The 27,255-nt window shown below is 41.9% G+C and overlaps 1 protein-coding gene and 1 long non-coding RNA gene across 4 annotated transcripts in view; one reads left to right on the top strand and one right to left on the bottom strand.

Moving 5' to 3' along the window:
- The window catches only part of LOC135262648 (uncharacterized), a 35,635-nt gene extending 8,380 nt beyond the window's left edge, over nucleotides 1–27,255 (bottom strand). Inside the window, exons 1-5 of one of the 3 annotated variants that reach the window (XM_064349721.1) lie at nucleotides 27,119–27,255; nucleotides 23,990–24,226; nucleotides 9,284–9,808; nucleotides 7,664–8,023; nucleotides 6,911–7,009 (exon numbers count right to left, since the gene is read on the bottom strand). In XM_064349721.1, the coding sequence (XP_064205791.1) occupies nucleotides 6,911–7,009; nucleotides 7,664–8,023; nucleotides 9,284–9,808; nucleotides 23,990–24,226; nucleotides 27,119–27,158 (1,261 nt within the window). In that variant the 5' untranslated portion in view covers nucleotides 27,159–27,255. Of the gene's footprint in view, nucleotides 1–6,910; nucleotides 7,010–7,663; nucleotides 8,024–9,283; nucleotides 9,809–10,048; nucleotides 10,286–10,474; nucleotides 10,876–23,989; nucleotides 24,227–24,416; nucleotides 24,599–27,118 lie in introns of those variants that run through there. The other 2 variants (XM_064349720.1, XM_064349719.1) reach the window with 2 other exon arrangements.
- Nucleotides 485–7,857, top strand: LOC135262657 (uncharacterized). The gene is made up of 3 exons (XR_010332261.1): nucleotides 485–566; nucleotides 2,184–2,239; nucleotides 7,739–7,857. It is a non-coding gene; the product is annotated as an uncharacterized LOC135262657 (long non-coding RNA).

Genomic DNA, 27,255 nt, shown 5'->3' with positions numbered 1-27,255 from the left:
CAGTGGGCTACAATACGTTATACATTCGACTTGGTGATGCCACCGCTCTACCACAAATTAAGTTTATGTTCAGAAATTTGGTCACTGAGTGAACCCTTAGAAGAGTTTGACTGATGATTAAGTAGTTAAACGTGACTTTACATTCATCCAATCAACTTTACTAATAGCCTACCTATATCGAAAAATGCAATTAAGATATTATGTAAAACTCTGTTTTATTAATTTGTATGTATATATTAATTTCAAATGTGACGAAGTCATGACTGTAAAATGATCCCCCGATTGGTTTTGCCAATGTTTCTAACCATCCAAGAAAACTCTTTGGTGTTCTGTGGGGAGACGTCTTCTTTCCAACTGCTGCAAGCATGAGAAAAAAAATCCCGAAAAATCTGAAAAACAGAAAGTTACTGCTTTGCTATTGGTCCGCTGGATGTGCTTCAACCAATCACCAGCTGAATATGGCGTATCTTCTGCTGACAATAACGTGCTTTTATGATAAACTACCGAGAGATCCGGTACAAACAATCTTGAAAATTTGCTGGATGACTTCTGAACGACCAAAAGTGGTAAGTAATATTTTTGCATAAGACATATTTTTGTGACAATTATTCTGTTTTAAAGAACATATCTAGCTTGCTTTACCTTCTTGTATACATGAATCATCTCAGTCGTTCTCGTCACATTTCCATTACATAAATAATTGTCGTTAATGTGCCGCACGTTACAAATTAAGACAATCCGACATGACAGTCACGTAAACACTTCGTTTCAATTTCAGTTAATAAACAACTGAAACTAATTTCATTGAGCTTTGAGTGTCCGATTCCAGTTGTTGTGGAAGCCGTTCGTGAACTTAGTTCAGCAGTTTTGCATTATCTATGCGTTATTACAAATAGCCTACTTAGCATTGCATCTAATAAATAACAAGCTAGTTATAGTGAACATTGTAGTAACGTTGTGCTGTTTGTCTGAAGATAGGGTTTGTAGCCTATTGTATCGTTTCCTTTACCAAAACACAAGTCGGTAAATATGTAAGTTGACTAATGTTCCCTTTCGATTCCCCCAAATCAAAATGGGACGAGTAGCTTGAACAAGGTTTGATGGACATAACGATCCTGTAAGAATGCGTTTTATTTCTCGAGCCGCACAACAGATTTAGGCATTTTAGTTTGCTTGGCTCAGGCAAGTAAATGTGATTGAAGGGAGGAATTTTGGTTTAATCCTGCGACTGCTTGTGAATTCCGGGTTTACAATGTTGGTCGGTGCAAACTACTGCAGTAGGTGCGTGGTGAACAGCGCTGTAATTTCGGAAAACAGGTATACATGGTGCGAATGTAATGCCAGTATTATTTACGCGTGTTTTGTGAACCGCAAAACACAATTACACGTGGTTTATAAAACAAATCTTGTTTTTCAGATATCAAGTGTGGTTAAAGTTCACATTCTCAGCTTTATAAAGGGGCATTTTTAAATACATTTCGGTTTCACAATTTTTCACCATTACAGCACTGTTTACACACCCCATTTCAGGGCACCATAAGGTTGGGACAATTGACATCACAGGTGTTTCTGATTGGTCAGGTGTGTTCAGTTACTCCCTTTGGGGCAGGTATTAGAAAGCTTTCCATCTACTTAGTGTCTAGTCTTGATTCTATACTTTTGATTGCCTGTGTTATTACTGCTTGTCAATGAAAGTTAAGAAAGCCATTATGAAACTGCGAATTATTGAAAAACAAACAAACAGTCAGAGCTCTGAAGAAAAACTTAAGGCAACGAACCCCTGAAACAAGCAGGAAGATTCTGCAGTGCAGGCCTGGCAGGAAGAGGCTCAGGCAGTCTCTGCATGCAAAAGATATGCAACAAAGTATTAAACATGGCTACCTTAATTTACATAACATCAATATGTCCCAAACGTTATGGTGCCCTGAAATGGGAGGTTGTGTATAAGAAGTGCTGTAATTTCTACATGGTGAAACCAAAGTGTGTAAAGAATACCCTTACATAAAAGTAGAGAATGTTCACGAGAATTGTTTTATTACAAGTCTAACAGAGCCATATTTACACACGTAATTTAATAACTAATTTCTTTGTGATGTAATCTACCCTTTCTCTGGTAAAGTGTAATTACATGTTGTGGTGCTGGGAGCAGTAATGCACAGAGAATATCCTTTTTTTTCCTGAAGACATGAAGGAACAAGTCAAACCCATCTCCCAAGATGGCCTGGACTTCGGAAAACCAGTAAGATCATTCAAATATTGAATTCCAGTGCTGTGATGCACAAGCACATATTACAAATACAGTGTTTACATATTTAAAAGATAACAATACAATGAACTTGAGATTGTCATATTACTTAATTTACTGTTAAAATAAGTTTCATTTGTGTACCTGCAGAACACCTAGTATTTACTGATCAGTGTGTCTTGTGTATTTATTACCCTTGAATACACAGTGGATTCATGTGCCATGACTTGTGAAGTAGACAGATCTTTGCTATTGTACCGTTCTGCCGTGGTGACATTTTTCAGACACTGGTTGGCTTTTAAATACCTGCCATTTGCACCTGCTCGCACCTTCACCGGCTTCAGGTCTGACTCGTCCGGTTGGATTTTTCTCTTGTAACTGGCTGAGAGCACAACAGAGAAAATGGTGGCAATTAAAGCTGAGGGACCCGCGCCAGAGTGAGCTGCCCGTGTGACTGGCACTGCGCTGCTCGTGTGACTGGCACTGCGCTGTGTGACTGGCACTGCGCTGCTCGTGTGACTGGCACTGTGCTGTGTGACTGGCACTGCGCTGCTCGTGTGACTGGCACTGCACTGCCCACGTGACTGGCACTGCGCTGCCCGTGTGACTGGCACTGCACTGTGTGACTGGCACTGCGCTGCCAGTGTGACTGGCACTGCGCTGCCTGTGTGACTGGCACTGCGCTGTGTGACTGGCACTGCGCTGCCACTGTGACTGGCACTGCGCTGCCGGTGTGGCTGGCACTGCGCTGCCCGTGTGACTGGCACTGCGCTGCCCGTGTGACTGGCACTGCGCTGCCACTGTGACTGGCACTGAGCTGCCCGTGTGACTGGCACTGAGCTGCCCGTGTGACTGGCACTGCGCTGCCGGTGTGACTGGCACTGCGCTGCCACTGTGACTGGCACTGAGCTGCCCGTGTGACTGGCACTGCGCTGCCGGTGTGACTGGCACTGCGCAGCCACTGTGACTGGCACTGCGCAGCCACTGTGACTGGCACTGCGCAGCCACTGTGACTGGCCCTGCTCTGTGTGACTGGCACTGCGCAGCCACTGTGACTGGCACTGCGCTGTGTGACTGGCACTGCGCTGCCGGTGTGACTGGCACTGAGCTGCCCGTGTGACTGGCACTGCGCTGCCGGTGTGACTGGCACTGAGCTGCCACTGTGACTGGCACTGAGCTGCCCGTGTGACTGGCACTGCGCTGCCGGTGTGACTGGCACTGCGCAGCCACTGTGACTGGCACTGCGCAGCCACTGTGACTGGCCCTGCTCTGTGTGACTGGCACTGCGCTGTGTGACTGGCACTGCGCTGCCGGTGTGACTGGCACTGCGCTGCCGGTGTGACTGGCACTGCGCTGTGTGACTGGCACTGCGCTGCCACTGTGACTGGCACTGCGCTGCCCGTGTGACTGGCACTGCACTGTGTGACTGACACTGCGCCGTGTGACTGGCACTGCGCTGTGTGACTGGCACTGTGTAGCCACTGTGACTGGCACTGCGCTGTGTGACTGGCACTGCGCTACCACTGTGACTGGCACTGCGCTGCCTGTGTGACTGGCACTGCGTTGCCCGTGTGACTGGCACTGAGCTGCCGGTGTGACTGGCACTGCGCTGCCGGTGTGACTGGCACTGCGCAGCCACTGTGACTGGCACTGCGCTGCCGGTGTGACTGGCACTGCGCTGTGTGACTGGCACTGCGCTGTGTGACTGGCACTGAGCTGCCGGTGTGACTGGCACTGCGCTGCCGGTGTGACTGGCACTGCGCTGCCCGTGTGACTGGCACTGCGCTGCCGGTGTGACTGGCACTGCACTGTGTGACTGGCACTGCGCTGCCCGTGTGACTGGCACTGAGCTGCCCGTGTGACTGGCACTGTGCTGCCCATGTGACTGGCACTGCGCTGGGGAGATGTTAATGCCCAGAGGCCCACTGCTGCAGCCCGCTTAAACTCATTCTTATAGACCAGGAGAGGAGGAGTACAGGAGGAAAAGAGGAGGAGAGGAGGAAATGAAAATATTTCGAAAGTATTATGTCTACTTTTACTGAATGTCCCTTGGAGTGCAGGAGAGGTTCATATGGGACAAAAAATGAATTGTCGTGTCTTGCGCACGCGCACACGCACACACACACAAGCACACGCACACACATACACACAAGCACACGCACACACACACAAGCACACACACACTCGCAAACGCACACACACACACTCAAACACACGCACATATACACGCACATGCACACACACACAGGCACACACAGGGTGCAGTATGACCAATAAATGACTTGTGTAATTTTAATGACGTTTGCTCATTGAAATACATGAAACATGTGAAGTATTATTTTCTCCACGTCCAAGTCTCATGACATTATTAGCAAATCAGACAAACAACAAACAGATGTCCAGTCTCAAATATTCAGTACAAATAATGGCATGTTAGATACTGCTAATCAATTCTATTGAGAGTGAGATTAGCAGTAGGCCTAATGACCTCAGTGAGGTTACATAAGCTTCTTGTGTTTGTTGTAGACATGGGCTTGAAACTGGAAGTTGGTGGGTTTAATTGTTAGGCGAGTCTGTACTGTTGGGTTTTATATGAGCTGTTTAACGTGAATTTCTTCTGTGAATGTATCAGCATAAATGGGCAGCCTACAAATGTGAATGAAATTTAAGCAATAAAAGCCAAGGTAGATAACCTTATCTGACAAAAGACATAACTGATGATAAAATTCAAGTAAATACATAAATGATCACATTAAAACACATAGATATGCTGTTTACAGAATATGTGTTTAATCTGGGCGAGGAATGGCCAGTGGATTACAGTTTAACATTAAGGTTCTGCAGATTCCTAACTTTGCAGTGAAATACTGACAAATAATGTTAATCTTGCATGTGGCCATAAATTTATAATAAATTATACAGCACATGACATAAAAAAATGTTTGCTTCAGTTTACTTGTGTACATCCCTTTCTTTGAAATCTCTTCTCGTTTCCTCTCAAAATTCAGGATTTTTAATAGCATAGAAGTAATTTCTTATAATGACACGAGGGGGCGCCATTATCCCACTCCAGTGGGATATATCCACTACCACATTTTCTATTCTCTCCCAAAGAACTGAACTGTGAATGACGTTCAAAATCAACTTTAAAAACGTATTAGTTTAAAAAAGAGATTGTATAATGCATAAAGAATTCACAAAACATATGTGCATTTTGATTTATTTAACATAAAATTATTTAATAGACATCAGATGAAAGACTTAAGAAAAGTAATTAAGCAATGAAATGGCCTATTATAAAAAATGCAAGAGCATCAGTGATGCATTTTCTGCATTCACCTGGCGAAAAACAGCATTTGAGTCCGTAAATGAAAAACTATTAGTGGTGCTCCTCGGCCAGGGTAAATTTAGCCACTTCTCATTTAATTAAAATAGCACATTTTAACATAAGCAGATGATTGCATTTCTCACAACTAGATTGTCTTCAAGAAATTTGTAAAAAATTCCTGAAAGACTTACTTCTCGTGAGCAAATGAATATGTTCTGTCAGAACATTTTAAAAAGTCAAAAGTAAATTTAAAAACTTGAATAAATCTGCAATAAAATGAAAAATCATTCATTTTCTTCCAATTCCAGTTTCCATGGCCACCGATAAATATACCACTTCAGTAGTCAGGTTGTCATTCTAAATAAAACACATTTTTATAAAACTTGTATTACATATTAGCAAAGGGTTTCAGGAATATGTGTGCTTTTGTTTTAAATAAACGAATAATAAATAAATTAAGTAAATGCTTACAGCAAGTGCGGCTGATGTACTGGAGTCAGCTTCTGTTGAAAGAAAGCAGAAGTCAGAGGATGGAGAAGCAAAAGGGAGGATGTAAAAATACATGTGAACATTTTCACGCCGCATGCAGTGTGGTTAGCGCGTTCAGGCTAATGCGCGAGCTGGGAGATGCATGCCTTAAGCGTCTTAAACGATCTGATGCAGAAACACAGTGGACGATTCGTGCAGGATAATACTACCTTTTTTCATTTAAAAATGCACTGCATTATAATTGGCGTCGTCTGGGGTCTGTGCATCACCTTTGGCGGAGGGTTGGGTGGGGAGGGGTGTGGGAGGGGGGCGGTTGGATTGGGTGTACAGAGAAACAGACAGAAAACACAATTAAAATAAATTTTCTGGCTGAAACCACAACGCTTCTGTACATATCACTGAGTGAAACAAATAAGAGGCAAAATACCAAGAATCCAATGAACAATGTTTCAGCCATTCTCAATATGTTTCTCTTTTATCTTTTTATGTTTAGTCTTTCATTGGGAGTTGACTGTTATGGCCTGTCTCACATGTTGTAAAAAAAAATAAATAAAGAGGCCAAAAAAACAATAAAAAGTCAACAAAAAAAAAAAAAAAAACATTTTTTAAATGCACAGCCAGGGACATGTAGGAGAAATTTCATATTTTGTTGTTTTTACTGCCAGAAGCACTTCATTCTAAGTTAAAAATGCAAATTTGTAAAAACATTTTCAAAATTATTGTCATCCTATCCAATGATATTTTATGCTGATTAAAATGAGATAAAAGCATCATAAAGTAAATAAACATTTCATAATGAACGTTAAATATTTAAAAAACATATTTATATAGCGCTTTGTTTTCCTGACCTTGATGTCTCCGACGACAGTAGATTATGAAAGCTGTTCCCAGGATTATGAGAAGAAGATCACAGAGGCAGACTAGTGACAGATAAATTATATGGTTTCCTATGAAAAATAAATAAATAAACAACTATTAATGAGTAACAAACAGGGATAGATAGCTGTACAGAAACACACACACACACACACACACACGCACACACGCATGCATACGCACACACACACATACACAGACACACACTGCATACTCCAATTTTAGATTTGTAATCAGTTCTCATGGTTGAAGTGCACATTCTGATCTTTTATTTAAGAGTATTTTTGTACAAAGGAAGCCATTATGAGGCTGAGAAATAAGAAGAAGAAAAAAGAACAGAGACATATCTTAGGCTAACCAAAATCAACTGTTTGAAGCATCACTAAGAAGAAAGAGAGCAGTGGAGCGCTCAGACATCTGGTACCTGGGACACCTTCTGCTACAAACATTATGTTTGTCTATTCAGCAATACGAAGATTATTTACACAGACCGGTATTTTGGACTTATCAACAATATGTACTTACAAACATGCGTACATGCTGACATGCTGACATGAATACATGCACGCATACATACTATAAATACATGTGTACATACATATGTACACACATGCATACATACACATATGCGTGCAGGCCTCCATACATAATACGTGCATACATACGAACATGTACGCACAGACGCAGACGCACACACACACACACGCACACACACACTTTTTTACCGGAGGGATTTTGTGCAGCTGCTTCAGTAGGGTCCTGGCCCGGTCTGTCTGTGACTCTCGCTCCCTCACCTCCAGCAGGGGGCCCGGGGGGCTGTGTGGCTCGGCTCTTCACAGTCAGTGTGAACGGGACCAGCGCTCGGAGCCGGCCCTGGTGGAACACGGCGCACTCCCAAGCGTTCCGCGCCAGCGTGACGTTCCTCACCGTGAGCCGGAACTCGCCCGCGGGCGCCTCGGGGCTGGAGAACATCTGTTGACTCCGCGTGTCGATCCACAGCAGGCTGGTGGACTCCGTCACATGTGAAACGGCGCAGACCAGGGAGCCATTCTCTCCCTCAGTCAGCTCCATGGGCTCGGAGTACACTGCAGGGGCAGACACACACAATGCTGTGACTTAACATAACATAACATAATGTAGCACAGCACAGCACAGCACTGCACTGCACTGCACTACACTACACTACACTACACAACACAACACAATACTACACTACACTACACAACACAATACAACACAACACAACCTAACACAACACAACACAACACAACACAACACAACACAACACAACACAACACAACACAACACAACATAACAACAAGAACAGGCCATTCAGCCCAACAATGCTTGCCATTTGCCGGACTAAATTAGTGCTCTGATTACCCACAGACTGGACAGTGTCTAACACTGTATCAAGCTTGGTCTTGAAAATCCCCAGAGTTTCTGCCTCTACTACATGACCTTGCTGGTTATTCCACACATTGACTACTCTTTGTGTGAAAAAATTCTTCCTAATTCATACTACATTGTAGATGGTCCCATACCACAGATAGTATGGGTTGCATGTGGATGAGAAAACATTGATTATGGAGTATATTACACTCTCCATAGTCATGTGCATCAGACACATGCATCAAGTCCCATACAGTTTTACATGTGCTAATACTAGTACCAGTGCAATAGTTAGTCTAAACCACGGCTGCCCAACCCTGCTCTACCATCCTGTAGGTTTGGAGATCTACTGTCCTGTACGTCTTCACTCCAACCCTAACAAAGCACACATCATTCAACAGCTAGAGATCTACTGTCCTGTACCTCTTCACTCCAACCCTAACAAAGCACACCTCATTCAACAGCTAGAGATCTACTGTCCTGTACCTGTTCACTCCAACCCTAACAAAGCACACCTCATTCAACAGCTAGAGATCTACTGTCCTGTACCTCTTCACTCCAACCCTAACACCACCTCATTCAAGCAGATCATTCATTAGCTAGATCAAGGTCAAGTAGAGTCAAGTGTGCCAAATTAAGTTCGAAATGAAAACCTATAGGACGGTAGATCTCCAGGAACAGGGTTGGGCAGCCCTGGTCCAAACACAGTTTGGCATGCTAACACGATTTAAATTCTACAAAATTATATTCCGTTTTTAACGCGCAAACACATTTTCTGTCTCCGTTCCTTATTGAAATGTAGCCAAATATGAGAGCTCAGGGCTGAGTAGGTCTGCTGCAGAGGATTTGCTGAAAGATTAAATTTCACTCCATCTTACTACATTTTTGTAAAAAGCATTTTTGCAGTTCTTAAATAAGCATAAAAGTGGGGAATGTATAACGGCTGACATTACCTTTAACTGTAATTATTTCATAAGTGCGTTGCCTGTAAAGTTTGTTGCCATTACAAAGAGCGCATCGGTATTGTCCAGAGTCATTCCAGAGCAGAGGAGAGATGCTCAGTGAAAATCTGTGGTCGGACCCATTCTTTACTTCAGATCGATTTCCAAAGTGCTCCAGGTCTGAGCCAGACCGTTTGCAGTCTCCTTTAGACCCAGTCTGTCCTGAACCAGACCGTTTGCAGTCTCCTTCAGACCCAGTCTGTCCTGAGCCAGACCGTTTGCAGTCTCCTTCAGACCCAGTCTGTCCTGAGCCAGACCGTTTGCAGTCTCCTTTAGACCCAGTCTGTCCTGAACCAGACCGTTTGCAGTCTTCTTCAGACCCAGTCTGTCCTGAACTAGACCGTTTGCAGTCTTCTTCAGACCCAGTCTGTCTCCAGCTCCAAAAGCCCTCAAGCCTTGTTGGTGTTAGAGGTTCACAAAAGAGATGCAACGAGCCGGTCCTGCTGATTCTGTACACAGGCGCGCTATCCTTTACACCTGGGAAAAAATAATACATTCGCTTGATATGTATGTATGTATGTACAGTATGTATGTGCATATAATTACAGCTAAAATGATATTCAAACATAATAGGGTTGCATATATTTCTGCTTATAAAACGTATTAAAATTTGAATGATTATTTAACTACTTTTCAACTCTGTACATGTAATTTGTATTATATAATTCAATATTGAAATGTTTCAATCTGTAATATGTAATTCAGTACTGTATTTACCCAGCTGTATTTTCAGTTCCACTGCAGATTTTTCCCCTGTTCCATTGATACAGTAGTATAGGCCTTCATTCATCTTCTGGCAGTTTTCCACCAGCAGGTGTGCAGTTCTGTTGGCCACTAATGTCTTGATGTTTTCTGATGTCTGATTGGAGTCCCATTCCCACTTCGGAGGAAAACTTGTCTTTGATGTGCAACGTAACGTGGCATCCAATCCACACGGTACCTGGATGACTTTATCTAGCAGAACAAACATTAAAATGGTTTCCACGCATTCACAAATAATTCAGCCAAATACACAACCAACCAATTCTTGAAATCAGATGGAAATATTATGCACTTCTACACCCGAAAGCTTTTCACAAGAGATGACCGTTACTCTGAAACAGCCCTGCTATGTAACCCTTTCGATTACAGATGTTAACTTACCTTTTGCAAAAACAGGAGTATATCCTGGTGTAAGAAACAACAGAATCCAGCAACCAATGGTAAAATGATGAATCATTGTTTAATATTGAAGGTTGCGTCTGATGGTGTCAGGGATTACTGCTTATGAGCAAAGCAGAGTGGAACTCCATATCATGCTTCCTCTCAGCAAGGAGATGGGTGCAGTAATATCATTTCACCCTGTAAGAGATATATATATATATATATTTATACGTCACAGGAGGAAGCTAACCTTAGCGACCAACTGTAGGATAATCGCTTCCTTTTGTCACTCAGTAAAGCAAACAAAAAAACTCAAGTCCAGTTAGAAAGAGCCTGCTTGTCATCATTTGATTTCAAAAGCAAAGTTTAATTTATAAAAATGTGCAGTACCCTTCCTTCAGTTATTGTTACATTAGATTACATTAGAGGCATTTAGCAGACGCTCTTATCCAGAGCGACTTACACAACTTTTTACATAGCATTTTACATTGTATCCATTTATACAGCTGGATATATACTGAAGCAATGGAGGTAAAGTACCTTGCTCAAGGGTACAACGGCAGTGTCCTTACCCGGGAATCGAACCTGCGACCTTTCGGTTACAAGCCCAGTTCCTTACCCACTGTGCTACACTCCGTCCTCCGTCCATTGTATTTCCTTATTGTATCTGTAATTGTATTTCTTTTTAGGTTCATAGTTGCTGCTTAAAATTTTTGATTTTTAAATTCATGGGGCCATGAGGGTGATTTCATCTCCAACACAACATTCATCATCGCACAAAGTGCAGTTAGCTCCACCAAGTGTGGAATGTTCCATTGAATAGAACCCGGACCTCCTATGGCAAGAAGAAATAATGAAGTATAAAGAAAAAAAAACATTTATGCGTAAACAACAAAAGGAAATAACGTGAATCATAGTCTAAAATGGCAGGCCACATTCAAACATGAGGTGTGAAATGCATTAGAGAGCAACACCACACATATCCTGCCACAACGATGGTGCAAGCTATTGCCCCCTCACTCACCGGTTACACCGCTCATAGTCCACAAAATAAACCTAAAGAACATTATTTTAATACATTATGATGTATTAATATTATATTATTACATTACACCCATTTCACAAACATGGAATGGCATGAAGTAGTGGAGAACATCAGTGTTCTTCTCAGGATACATTTGGAGAACGCTAGAAATATCTAGAAATATTAAGGACAAATTTGGAGAAGGGTAAAAATATTTATCAAATCTTAAAAATTGAACAAATTGATGCATTTAAGTTCTTGCACCTTATTTTTTTTATTTTTTAGCAGGATGACGTGTTTGGTATGAGCTTTTCACACAGAGCTGTATGGTTGGGGACATTTTTAAATAAACAAATAAATAAAAAGTGAGCAGACATGGGGAGGGCAGGACTGAGGCCTATCTGGCTGATTAAGTTGTTATTAACTTCAGAATGATAATGAAGGGACCCTCCAATGAAGAGGGGATGGTGCTGGGTCAACCCCTCCATCCCCCCCACGAATGCACAAATGCATCTTTATTAGATGTACCATGTTCTTCATGTACTATACCTTCAGAACAATGGTTAATGTCCACATATGGGGGCGACATAGCTCAGGAGGTAAGACCGATTGTCTGGCAGTCGGAGGGTTGCCGGTTCAAAGCCCGCCCTGGGCGTGGCGAAGTGTCCTTGAGCAAGACACCTAACCCCTAACTGCTCTGGCGAATGAGAGGCATCAATTGTAAAGCGCTTTGGATAAATGCGCTATATAAATGCAGTCCATTTACCATTTACCTTTTACACAGGACTGGAGAGCAACACTGCCACCTGCTGGTTTGCTCATGAAATAAAACAACAGCCACAAAAAAAAGAAAAGGAAAACAGCACACCACCAGTTCACTTGACTCCATGCATTTTACATGTTCATGATCCAGTGGCTCAATCCAGTGTTCACTCTCTTACTATGAGGCAGTGCTGAATAGCATTGATAGCATCATCAGGTATTGTGGTCACTAAAGAAAGTATGACCCACTTTGACCCACCCTCTCACCTACAAGCCAGCGAAGCTCAGAAGCTTCGGACATCCGTTACTGACAGGAGAGGGAAGGTTGTGCAACGAGCCCGGCATTTATTCCGATTATCACCGATAGGTGGCGCATGCGAGCTTCCAGATGAACACAGAAATTGCACACAATTTCAGACGACCCCCCCCCCCCCCTCATTAATTTTATGGCAGATAATAAAATTAAATTCACTTGTACGAGCTTATTTGACGAAAGATTCCTTATTCTGAACCCACTTACTCCTGTCAAACTTATTGGTGAGCGAGTTTGGTTTTTAAAACTCATTTTTCCACGTTATTAAACGTGCCATCCAGAAGTAATGACATTTTCCATGTAATTTGTCAAGCTTTGGGATTAGATCTCAATGAGACACCATTGAGTTGTTTTCCTTAGATTATAAAAATATAGCCTTAATTATGTGCAGTCAGTTATCCAAATTGAGTTCCTGTCACGTACTGAGGAAACAAATTGGAAGGAAACTGTACACTGGCCTTATGTTCATTTTCTGATGAGTAAGTACATATAGACTTCATAAAGTGCAGATAATGCCTTCACGAACACGCTGTTAATCATCTGCAAAGCATTCGCCTGATGCAGTGACGGTGTTATGCAACACTGCAGTGGGCTACAATACGTTATACATTCGACTTGTGATGCCACCGCTCTACCACAAATTAAGTTTATGTTCAGAAATTTTGGTCACTGAGTGAACCCCTTAGAAGAGTTTGACTGATGATTAAGTAAGTTAAACGTGACTTTACATTCATCCAATCAACTTTACTAATAGCCTACCTATATCGAAAAATGCAATTAAGATATTATGTAAAACTCTGTTTTATTAATTTGTATGTATATATTAATTTCAAATGTGACGAAGTCATGACTGTAAAATGATCCCCCGATTGGTTTTGCCAATGTTTCTAACCATCCAAGAAAACTCTTTGGTGTTCTGTGGGGGAGACGTCTTCTTTCCAACTGCTGCAAGCATGAGAAAAAAAATCCCGAAAAATCTGAAAAACAGAAAGTTACTGCTTTGCTATTGGTCCGCTGGATGTGCTTCAACCAATCACCAGCTGAATATGGCGTATCTTCTGCTGACAATAAACGTGCTTTTATGATAAACTACCGAGAGATCCGGTACAAAACAATCTTGAAAATTTGCTGGATGACTTCTGAACGACCAAAAGTGGTAAGTAATATTTTGCATAAGACATATTTTTGTGACAATTATTCTGTTTTAAAGAACATATCTAGCTTCCTTTACCTTCTTGTATACATGAATCATCTCAGTCGTTCTCGTCACATTTCCATTACATAAATAATTGTCGTTAATGTGCCGCACGTTACAAATTAAGACAATCCGACATGACAGTCACGTAAACACTTCGCGTTTCAATTTCAGTTAATAAACAACTGAAACTAATTTCTATTGAGCTTTGAGTGTCCGATTCCAGTTGTTGTGGAAGCCGTTCGTGAACTTAGTTCAGCAGTTTTGACATTATCTATGCGTTATTACAAATAGCCTACTTAGCATTGCATCTAATAAATAACAAGCTAGTTATAGTGAACATTGTAGTAATCGTTGTGCTGTTTGTCTGAAGTATAGTTAGTAGCCTATTGTATCGTTTCCTTTACCAAAACACAAGTCGGTAAATATGTAAGTTGACTAATGTTCCCTTGCGATTCCCCAAGTCAAAATGGGACGAGTGCGCTTGCGAATCAAGGTTTGATGACATAACGATCCTGTAAGAATGCGTTTTATTTCTCGAGCTGCACAACAGATTTAGGCATTTTAGTTTGCTTGGCTCAGGCAAGTAAATGTGATTGAAGGGAGGAATTCGGTTTAATCCTGCGACTGCTTGTGAATTCCGTTGACAATGTAGGTCGGTGCAAACTACTGCAGTAGGTGCGTGGTGAACAGCGCTGTAATTTCGAAAACAGGTATACATGGTGCGAATGTAATGCCAGTATTATTTACGCGTGTTTTGTGAACCGCAAAACACAATTTACACGTGGTTTATAAAACAAATCTTGTTTTACAGATATCAAGTGTGGTTAAAGTTCACATTCTCAGCTTTTATAAAGGGGCATTTTTAAAATACATTTCGGTTTCACAATTTTTCACCATTACAGCACTGTTTACACACACCCCCATTTCAGGGCACCATAAGGTTTGGGACAATTGACATCACAGGTGTTTCTGATTGGTCAGGTGTGTTCAGTTACTTCCTTGGTGCAGGTATTAGAAAGCTTTCCATCTACTTAGTGTCTAGTCTTGATTCTATACTTTTGATTGCCTGTGTTATTACCGCTTGTCAATGAAAGTTAAGAAAGCCATTATGAAACTGCGAATTATTGAAAAAACAAACAAAAACAGTCAGAGCTCTGAAGAAAAAACTTAAGGCAACGAACCCCTGAAACAAGCAGGAAGATTGCTGCAGTGCAGGCCTGGCAGAGAAGAGGCTTCAGGCAGTCTCTGCATGCAAAAGATATGCAACAAAGTATTAAACATGGCTACCTTAATTTACATAACATCAATATGTCCCAAACGTTATGGTGCCCTGAAATGGGAGGTTGTGTATAAGAAGTGCTGTAATTTCTACATGGTGAAACCAAAGCGTGTAAAGAATACCCTTACATAAAAGTAGAGAATGTTCACGAGAATTGTTTTATTACAAGTCTAACAGAGCCATATTTACACACGCAATTTAATAACTAATTTCTTTGTGATGTAGTCTACCCTTTCTCTGGCTTGTAAAGTGTAATTACATGTTGTGGTGCTGGGAGCAGTAATGCACAGAGAATATCCTTTTTTTTTTCCTGAAGACATGAAGGAACAAGTCAAACCCATCTCCCAAGATGGCCTGGACTTCGGAAAACCGGTAAGATCATTCAAATATTGAATTCCAGTGCTGTGATGCACAAGCACATATTACAAATACAGTATTTACATATTTAAAAAGATAACAATACAATGAACTTGAGATTGTCATATTACTTAATTTACTGTTAAAATAAGTTTCATTTGTGTACCTGCAGAACACCTAGTATTTACTGATCAGTGTGTCTTGTGTATTTATTACCCTTGAATACACAGTGGATTCATGTGCCATGACTTGTGAAGTAGACAGATCTTTGCTAGTGTACCGTTCTGCCGTGGTGACATTTTTCAGACACTGGTTGGCTTTTAAATACCTGCCATTTGCACCTGCTCGCACCTTCACCGGCTTCAGGTCTGACTCGTCCGGTTGGATTTTTCTCTTGTAACTGGCTGAGAGCACAACAGAGAAAATGGTGGCAATTAAAGCTGAGGGACCAGCGCCAGAATGAGCTGCCCGTGTGACTGGCACTGTGACTGGCACTGTGCTGTGTGACTGGCACTGCGCTGCCGGTGTGACTGGCACTGTGCTGTGTGACTGGCACTGCGCTGCTCGTGTGACTGGCACTGCACTGCCCACGTGACTGGCACTGCGCTGCCCGTGTGACTGGCACTGCACTGTGTGACTGGCACTGCGCTGCCCGTGTGACTGGCACTGCGCTGCTCGTGTGACTGGCACTGTGCTGTGTGACTGGCACTGCGCTGCTCGTGTGACTGGCACTGCACTGCCCACGTGACTGGCACTGCGCTGCTTGTGTGACTGGCACTGCACTGTGTGACTGGCACTGCGCTGCCAGTGTGACTGGCACTGCGCTGCCCGTGTGACTGGCACTGCGCTGTGTGACTGGCACTGCGCTGCCAGTGTGACTGGCACTGCGCTGCCGGTGTGGCTGGCACTGCGCTGCCCGTGTGACTGGCACTGCGCTGCCCGTGTGACTGGCACTGCGCTGCCCGTGTGACTGGCACTGCGCTGCCACTGTGACTGGCACTGAGCTGCCCGTGTGACTGGCACTGAGCTGCCCGTGTGACTGGCACTGCGCTGCCGGTGTGACTGGCACTGCGCTGCCACTGTGACTGGCACTGAGCTGCCCGTGTGACTGGCACTGCGCTGCCGGTGTGACTGGCACTGCGCAGCCACTGTGACTGGCACTGCGCAGCCACTGTGACTGGCACTGCGCAGCCACTGTGACTGGCCCTGCTCTGTGTGACTGGCACTGCGCAGCCACTGTGACTGGCACTGCGCTGTGGGAGGGGGGCGGTTGGATTGGGTGTACAGAGAAACAGACAGAAAACACAATTAAAATAAATTTTCTGGCTGAAACCACAACGCTTCTGTACATATCACTGAGTGAAACAAATAAGAGGCAAAATACCAAGAATCCAATGAACAATGTTTCAGCCATTCTCAATATGTTTCTCTTTTATCTTTTTATGTTTAGTCTTTCATTGGGAGTTGACTGTTATGGCCTGTCTCACATGTTGTAAAAAAAAATAAATAAAGAGGCCAAAAAAACAATAAAAAGGCAACAAAAAAAAAAAAAAAAACATTTTTTAAATGCACAGCCAGGGACATGTAGGAGAAATTTCATATTTTGTTGTTTTTACTGCCAGAAGCACTTCATTCTAAGTTAAAAATGCAAATTTGTAAAAACATTTTCAAAATTATTGTCATCCTATCCAATGATATTTTATGCTGATTAAAATGAGATAAAAGCATCATAAAGTAAATAAACATTTCATAATGAACGTTAAATATTTAAAAAACATATTTATATAGCGCTTTGTTTTCCTGACCTTGATGTCTCCGACGACAGTAGATTATGAAAGCTGTTCCCAGGATTATGAGAAGAAGATCACAGAGGCAGACTAGTGACAGATAAATTATATGGTTTCCTATGAAAAATAAATAAATAAACAACTATTAATGAGTAACAAACAGGGATAGATAGCTGTACAGAAACACACACACACACACACGCACACACGCATGCATACTCCAATTTTAGATTTGTAATCAGTTCTCATGGTTGAAGTGCACATTCTGATCTTTTATTTAAGAGTATTTTTGTACAAAGGAAGCCATTATGAGGCTGAGAAATAAGAAGAAGAAAAAAGAACAGAGACATATCTTAGGCTAACCAAAATCAACTGTTTGAAGCATCACTAAGAAGAAAGAGAGCAGTGGAGCGCTCAGACATCTGGTACCTGGGACACCTTCTGCTACAAACATTATGTTTGTCTATTCAGCAATACGAAGATTATTTACACAGACCGGTATTTTGGACTTATCAACAATATGTACTCACTGTGTGACTGACACTGCGCCGTGTGACTGGCACTGCGCTGTGTGACTGGCACTGTGTAGCCACTGTGACTGGCACTGCGCTGTGTGACTGGCACTGCGCTACCACTGTGACTGGCACTGCGCTGCCTGTGTGACTGGCACTGCGTTGCCCGTGTGACTGGCACTGAGCTGCCGGTGTGACTGGCACTGCTCTGCCGGTGTGACTGGCACTGCGCAGCCACTGTGACTGGCACTGCGCTGCCGGTGTGACTGGCACTGCGCTGTGTGACTGGCACTGCGCTGTGTGACTGGCACTGAGCTGCCGGTGTGACTGGCACTGCGCTGCCGGTGTGACTGGCACTGCGCTGCCCGTGTGACTGGCACTGCGCTGCCGGTGTGACTGGCACTGCACTGTGTGACTGGCACTGCGCTGCCCGTGTGACTGGCACTGAGCTGCCCGTGTGACTGGCACTGTGCTGCCCATGTGACTGGCACTGCGCTGGGGAGATGTTAATGCCCAGAGGCCCACTGCTGCAGCCCGCTTAAACTCATTCTTATAGACCAGGAGAGGAGGAGTACAGGAGGAAAAGAGGAGGAGAGGAGGAAATGAAAATATTTCGAAAGTATTATGTCTACTTTTACTGAATGTCCCTTGGAGTGCAGGAGAGGTTCATATGGGACAAAAAATGAATTGTCGTGTCTTGCGCACGCGCACACGCACACACACACAAGCACACGCACACACATACACACACACGCGCGCACGCACACACACACACTCACACAAGCACACGCACACACAAGCACACACACACTCGCAAACGCACACACACACACTCAAACACACGCACATATACACGCACATGCACACACACACAGGCACACACAGGGTGCAGTATGACCAATAAATGACTTGTGTAATTTTAATGACGTTTGCTCATTGAAATACATGAAACATGTGAAGTATTATTTTCTCCACGTCCAAGTCTCATGACATTATTAGCAAATCAGACAAACAACAAACAGATGTCCAGTCTCAAATATTCAGTACAAATAATGGCATGTTAGATACTGCTAATCAATTCTATTGAGAGTGAGATTAGCAGTAGGCCGAATGACCTCAGTGAGGTTACATAAGCTTCTTGTGTTTTTTGTAGACATGGGCTTGAAACTGGAAGTTGGTGGGTTTAATTGTTAGGCGAGTCTGTACTGTTGGGTTTTATATGAGCTGTTTAACGTGAATTTCTTCTGTGAATGTATCAGCATAAATGGGCAGCCTACAAATGTGAATGAAATTTAAGCAATACAAGCCAAGGTAGATAACCTTATCTGATAAAAGACATAACTGATGATACAATTCAAGTAAATACATAAATTATCACATTAAAACACATAGATATGATGTTTACAGAATATGTGTTTAATCTGGGCGAGGAATGGCCAGTGGATTACAGTTTAACATTAAGGTTCTGCAGATTCCTAACTTTGCAGTGAAATACTGACAAATAAACAATGTTAATCTTGCATGTGGCCATATATTTATAATAAATTATACAGCACATGACATAAAAAATGTTTGCTTCAGTTTACTTGTGTACATCCCTTTATCTTTGAAATCTCTTCTTGTTTCCTCTCAAAATTCAGGATTTTTAATAGCATAGAAGTAATTTCTTATAATGACACGAGGGGGCGCAATTATCCCACTCCAGTGGGATGTATCCACTACCACATTTTCTATTCTCTCCCAAAGAACTTAACTGTGAATGACGTTCAAAATCAACTTTAAAAACTTATTAGTTTAAAAAAGAGATCGTATAATGCATAAAGAATTAACAAAACATATGTGCATTTTGATTTATTTATTAACATAAAATTATTTAATAGACATCAGATGAAAGACTTCAAAAGAAAAGTAATTAAGCAATGAAATGGCCTATTATAAAAAATGAATGCAAGAGCATCAGTGATGCATTTTCTGCATTCACCTGGCGAAAAACAGCATTTGAGTCCGTAAATGAAAAACTATTAGTGGTGCTCCTCTGCCAGGGTAAATTTAGCCACTTCTCATTTAATTAAAATAGCGCATTTTAACATAAGCAGATGATTGCATTTCTCACAACTAGATTGTCTTCAAGAAATTTGTAAAAAAATTCCCTGAAAGACTTACTTCTCGTGAGCAAATGAATATGCTCTGTCAGAACATTTTAAAAAGTCAAAAGTAAATTTAAAAACTTGAATAAATCTGCAATAAAATGAAAAATCATTCATTTTCTTCCAATTCCAGTTTCCATGGTCACCGATAAATATACCACTTCAGTAGTCAGGTTGTCATTCTAAATAAAAACACATTTTTATAAAACTTGTATTACATATATTAGCAAAGGGTTTCAGGAATATGTGTGCTTTTGTTTTAAATAAACGAACAATAAATTAATTAATTAAATAAATGCTTACAGCAAGTGCGGCTGATGTACTGGAGTCAGCTTCTGTTGAAAGAAAGCAGAAGTCAGAGGATGGAGAAGCAAAATGGAGGATGTAAAAATACAGGCAGTAAAAATGCGCGCAGTGTGGTTAGCGTGGTCAGGCTAATGCGCGAGCGGGGAGACGCATGTCTTAAGCGTTTTAAGCGATCTGATGCAGAAACACAATGGACGATTCGTGCAGGATAATACTACCTTTTTTCATTTAAATATGCACTGCATTATAATTGGCGTCATCTGGGGTCTGTGCATCACCTTTGGCGGAGGGTTGGGTGGGGAGGGGTGTGGGAGGGGGGCGGTTGGATTGGGTGTACAGAGAAACAGACAGAAAACACAATTAAAATAAATTTTCTGTACATATCACTGAGTGAAACAAATAAGAGGCAAAATACCAAGAATCCAATGAACAATGTTTCAGCCATTCTCAATATGTTTCTCTTTTATCTTTTTATGTTTAGTCTTTCATTGAGTTGACTGTGTTATGGCCTGTCTCACATGTTGTAAAAAAATAAAAATAAAGAGGCCAAAAAAACAATAAAAAGGTAACAAAAAAACAAAAACAAAACTGAGTTCATTTTTTAAATGCACAGCCGGGGACCTGCAGATTGTGTACAATCTCAAAGTAACATGTCATCATCCTATCCAATGATATTTTATGCTGATTAAAATGAGATAAAAGCATCATAAAATAAATAAACAATGCATTTCATAATGAACGTTAAATATTTAAAAAACATATTTATATAGTGCTTTGTTTTCCTTACCTTGATGTCTCCGACGACAGTGGATTATGAAAACTGTTCCCAGGATTATGAGAAGAAGACCAGAGAGGTAGACCAGTGACGGACAAATTATATGGTTTCCTATGAAAAATAAATAAATAAACAACTATTAATGAGTAACAAACAGGGATAGATAGCTGTACAGAAACACACACACACACACACATGCACACACACACACATACACAGACACACACTGCATACTCCAATTTTAGATTTGTAATTTGTAATGGTTGAAGTGCACATTCTGATCTTTTATTTAAGAGTATTTTTGTACAAAGGAAGCCATTATGAGGCTGAGAAATAAGAAGAAGAAAAAAGAACAGAGACATATCTTAGGCTAACCAAAATCAACTGTTTGAAACATCACTAAGAAGAAAGAGCACTGGAGCGCTCAGACATCTGGTACCTGGGACACTTTCTGTTACAAACATTATGTTTGTCTCTTCAGCAATACATTACATTACATTACATTACAGGCATTTGGCAGACGCTCTTATCCAGAGCGACGTACAATACGAACTCCCCTTCGTACAATACGAAGATTATTTACACAGACCGGTATTTTGGACTTATCAACAATATGTACTTACAAACATGCGTACATGCTTACATGCTGACATGAATACATGCACGCATACATACAATAAATACATATGTACACACATGCATGCATACACATATGCATGCAGGCCTCCATACATAATACGTGCATACATACGTGCATGTACGCACACACACACGCTGACGCCGACGCAGACGCAGATGCAGACGCACGCACGCACACTTTTTTACCGGAGTGATTTTGTGCAGATGCTGCAGTAGGGTCCTGGCCCGGTCTGTCTGTGACTCTAGCTCCCTTACCTCCAGCAGAGGGCCCGGGGGGCCGTGGGGCTCGGCTCTTCACAGTCAGCTCGAACGGGACCAGCGCTCGGAGATGGCCCAGACGGAACACGGCGCACTCCCAAGCGTTCTGCGCCAGCGTGACGTTCCTCACCACGAGCCGGAACTCGCCCGCGTGCGCCCGTGCCTCGGGGCCGGAGAACATCTGTTGACTCCACGTGTCGATCCACAGCAGTCTGGTGGTCCTCGTCACACGTGAAACGGCGCAGACCAGGGAGCCATCCTCTCCCTCAGTCAGCTCCATGGGCTCGGAGTACACTGCAGGGGCAGGCACACACAATGCTGTGACTTAACATAACATAACATAATCTTCACTCTAGTGTGTTTCTTTTGCACCTCTGCACCTTGAACTAATGCACTTGTTGTACGTCGCTCTGGATAAGAGTGTCTGCTAAATGCCTGTAATGGAATGTAGCATAACAACACTACACTACACTACACTACACAACACACTATACAACACAACACAACCTAACACATCACAACACAATACAACACTACACAACACAACCTAACACATCACAACACAATACAACACTACACAACACAACACAACACAATACAACATAACGACAAGAACAACGACAAGTCCCATACGTTTTTACATGTGCTAATACTAGTACCAATGCAGTAGTCTGAACCACGGCTGCCCAACCCTGCTCTTCCATCCTGTATGTTTGGAGATCTACTGTCCTGCACATCTTCACTCCAATCCTAACAAAGCACACCTCATTCAACAGCTAGAGATCTACTGTCCTGAACATCTTCACTCCAATCCTAACAAAGCACACCTCATTCAACAACTAGAGATCTACCGTCCTGTACTTCTTCACTCCAACCCTAACAAAGCACACCTCATTCAACAGCTAGAGATCTACCGTCCTGTACTTCTTCACTCCAACCCTAACAAAGCACACCTCATTCAACAGCTAGAGATCTACCGTCCTGTACGTCTTCACTCCAACCCTAACAAAGCACACCTCATTCAACAGCTAGAGATCTACTGTCCTGTACCTCTTCACTCCAACCCTAACAAAGCACACCTCATTCAACAGCTAGAGATCATCTCATAGAGCTGCCAATTAGTAGAGTCTAGTGTGCCAAATTAAGTTAGAAATGGAAACCTAAAGGATGGTAGATCTCCAGGAACAGGGTTGGGCATCCCTGGTCCAAACACAGTTTGGCATGCTAATACCATAAAAACGCCTCAAAATTACATTCTGTTTTTAACGAGCAAACGCATTTTCTGTCTCCGTTCCTTATTGAAATGTAGCCAAACATGAGAGCTCAGGGCTGAGTAGGTCTGCTGCAGAGGATTTGCTGGAAGATTAAATTTATTTTTGTAAAAAGCATTTTTGCAGTTCTTAAGCGTAATAGTGGGGAATGTATAATGGCTGACATTACCTTTCACTGTAATTATTTCATAAGTGCATTGCTTGTGAAGTTTGTCGCCATCACAAAGAGCGCATCGGTATTGTCCAGAGTCATTCCAGAGCAGAGGGGAGATGCGCAGAGAAAATATGTTTTCGGACCCACTCTTTACTTCAGATCGATTTCCAAAGTGCTCCAGGTCTGAGCCAGACCGTTTGCAGTCTCCTTCAGACCCAGTCTGTCCTGAGCCAGACCGTTTGCAGTCTCCTTCAGACCCAGTCTGTCCTGAACCAGACTGTTTGCAGTCTCCTTCAGACCCAGTCTGTCCTGAACCAGGCCGTTTGCAGTCTCCTTTAGATCCAGTCTGTCCTGAAACAGACCGTTTGCAGTCTTCTTCAGACCCAGTCTGTCTCCAGCTCCAAAAGCCCTGAAGAGTTGTTGGTGTTAGAGGTTCACAAAAGAGATGCAACGAGCCGGTCTTGCTGATTCTGTACACAGACGCGCTATCCTTTACACCTGGGAAAAAATAATACATTAGGTTGATATGTATGTATGTACAGTATGTATGTGCAAATATAATTACAGTTTATAATGATATTCAAACACAATAGGGTTGCATATATTTCCGCTTATAAAATGTATTAAAATTTGAATGATTAACTACTTTTCAACTCTGTATATGTAATTTGTAATATTTAATTCAATATGGTACTATTTAAATCTGTAATATGTAATTCAATACTGTATTTACCCAACTGTATTTTCAGTTCCACTGCAGATATTTTCCCTTTTCCATTGATACAGTAGTAATGGCCTTCATTCATCTCCTGGAAGTTTTCCACCAGCAGGTATGCAGTGCCGTTGGCCACTAATGTCTTGATGTTACTTGATGTCTGATTGGAGCCCCATTCCCACTTCGGAGGAAGACTTGTCTTTGATGTGCAACGTAACGCGGCATCCAATCCACGCGGTACCTGGATGACTTCACCTTGTGGAACAAACATTAAAATGGTTTCCACGCATTCACAAATTATTTGGCCAAATACACAACCAACCAATTCTTGAAATCAGATGGATATATTATGCCCTTCTACACCCGAAAGCTTTTCACAAGAGATGATTGTTACTCTGAAACAACCCTGCTATGTAACCCTTTCGATTGTCAGATGTTAACTTACCTTTTGCAAAAACAGGAGTATATTCTGGTGTAAGAAACAACATAATCCAGCAACCAATGGTAAAATGATGAATCATTGTTTAATATTGAAGTGTGCATCTGATGGTGTCAGGGATTACTTATGAGCAAAGCAGAGTAGAACTCCATATCATGCTTCCTCGCAGCAAGGAGGTGGGTGCAGTGATATCATATATATATATATATATATATATATATATATATATATTTATACGTCACAGGATGAAGCCAACCTTAGCGACCAACTGTAGGATAATCACTTCCTTTTGTCACTCAGTAAAGCAAACAAAAAAACTCCAGTTCGAAAGAGCCTGCTTGTCATCATTTGATTTCAAAAGCAAAGTATAATTTATTAAAATGTGCAGTACCCTTCCTTCAGTTATTGTATTTCCTTATTGTATTTGTAATTGTATTTCTTTTTTGGTTCATAGTTGCTGCTTAATATTTTTAATTTTTAACTTCATGGGGCCATGAGGGTGATTTCATCTCCAACACAACCTCCATCATCGCGACAAAGTGCATTTAGCTCCACCAAGTGCGGAATGTTCCATTGAATAGAACCCGGACCTCCTATGGCGAGAAGAAATAATGACGTTTACAGACAAAGCTAAAATTAGAAGCAAAACCACTGCCACAGGAAGTGAACTGACAGCCAGGCACAGACACAAAAGCAAAAGGAAAAAAAAAGAAAAAAAATTAGCTATAATAATTGGATGAATAATTTATCAACAATGTAAATTTATAATAGTAGAGTTAATGGCATATGGACGTCTGCTACGAGTCTTGTATCTATACTTGTCTAAACTCAAGGTCAAGTTTAGACAAGTAAAGAAGGTCAAGCTCCTTTTTGCGCCAAGCAGAGAAAGATATTTTTGAGCCAATCTGCCCCAGGCCACTTTAGTTAGAACTAAAAACAAACAAAAATAAACATAAATAAAATACCTTTAACTAGACACTAATAAGACAGCTAATAATGCATAATTCAGGACACCATTAGTGAAGCACTCTCCTGCTTTTTGCAACCCGGCAAAAAGAGATTGATAAAAACAATAAAATGAAACTCTCTCTATGGCTAGTCAATGCCAGTTCTCTTTTCTCACTCTCTCGTGTTTCACACTCATACACTCAGTCTTGCACACTCATGCACTCAGGCTTGCACACTTATGCACTCAGTCTTGCACACTCATACACTCTGTCTTGCATACTCATACACTCAGGCTTGAACACTCATACACTCAGTCTTGTACATATGGCTTTTAAACATTTGTAAAGGGATATACAGAAGACCACACAGCTCCTTTAAATGGTATAGCGTGCACACTTGCATTGCTTGTGTTGCATCATCATCCCCCCTTTGCTCTTGAAGCTAAAATTCCCCCTTAGTTGCGCAAACATTGACCACATGTGCCAGTATAATTACCAAAGACTAAGCCCTTTTACAGTTACATATATTTATTTAACAGATTTAGCATTTAAATGAAATCATAGAAATTCATGTGGCAACACTTGGTTCATCACATGTCATGTGAAGTATTGTACTTCTCTGTACAGCCCAATGGCAGTCACTGCATGGGCAGCATGAGGTCGGATGAGTTCACTTACATGCTCAGAAGAAAGGGCTCCAAAGGGCTCCTCTGCGTCTCCATAGCGGAACCCCATCTAGTGCGAAGGTTCTCTATTGTATCAAAATGGTTCAGTCTGGGTGTGTTTTCACACCTACCATAGGGGGTTCTGTAAAAAGAACTAGAAAGGGTTCCCTAATGAACACAAAACATTTTTTCCAGACGTACATTCTTGTTCCTCCAAATATACAGTATGCACTGTGTGATGAGGCAATCACTGGAAGATTTGTGTGAATTTCACAATTGAATTAGTAAATACAATCACACCACACACAGTTTCTCACTTTATATCACGGAAGTTGCAACAATTTCACTGCAACTTTGTACATTGCTACGAAGGTAATGTTATACAGAATCAAGAAATTGGGAGACAAATGTAGCTTTTTGCTTTTTACAGAAGACTAGCCCTTGCAGGAGTTGTAAATAATCTGCTAGGGCATTTACAATAATTGAGCTCTTTCTGAAAAAAAAAACCATTTATGCGTAAACAACAAAAGGAAATAACGTGAATCATAGTCTAAAATGGCAGGCCACATTCAAACATGAGGTTTGAAATGGGTTGGAGAGCAACACCACGCATATCCTGCCACAAGGATGGTGCAAGCTATTGCCGCCTCACTCACCGGTTACACCGCTCATAGTCCACAAAATAAACGTAATGAACATTATTTTAATACCCCCCCCCCCCCCAAAAATGTTTACTCCTGTGTTGCTATGTGCTCATTCTGAAACCCCCATGGAACACAAACCATAGTAAGTGTGAATATTGCACCTTATTTTTATTTTATTTTTTTTTAGCAGGATGACGTGTTTGGTATGAATTTTCCACACAGAGCTGTGTGGTTGGGGACATTTTTAAATAAACAAATAAATAAAAAGTGAGCGGACATGGGGAGGGCAGGACTGAGGCCTATCTGGCTGATTAGGTTTGTTATTAAGTTCAGAATGATAATGAAGGGATCCTCCAATGAAGAGGGGATGGTGCAGGGTCAACCCCTCCATCCCCCCCACGAATGCACAAATGCATCTTTATTAGATGTACCATGTTCTTCATATACTATACCTTCAGAACGATGGTTAATGTCCACATATGGGGGCGACATAGCTCAGGAGGTAAGACCGATTGTCTGGTAGTCGGAGGGTTGCCGGTTCAAACCCTGCCCTGGGCGTGGCGAAGTGTCCTTGAGCAAGACAGCTAAC

Source organism: Anguilla rostrata, chromosome 9 (genome assembly GCF_018555375.3).
Source record: "Anguilla rostrata isolate EN2019 chromosome 9, ASM1855537v3, whole genome shotgun sequence".
NCBI classification, from domain to species: domain Eukaryota; kingdom Metazoa; phylum Chordata; class Actinopteri; order Anguilliformes; family Anguillidae; genus Anguilla; species Anguilla rostrata.
The sequence above is the reverse complement of the archived record's forward strand: the minus strand, read 5'-3'. Positions and strand labels throughout refer to the sequence as shown.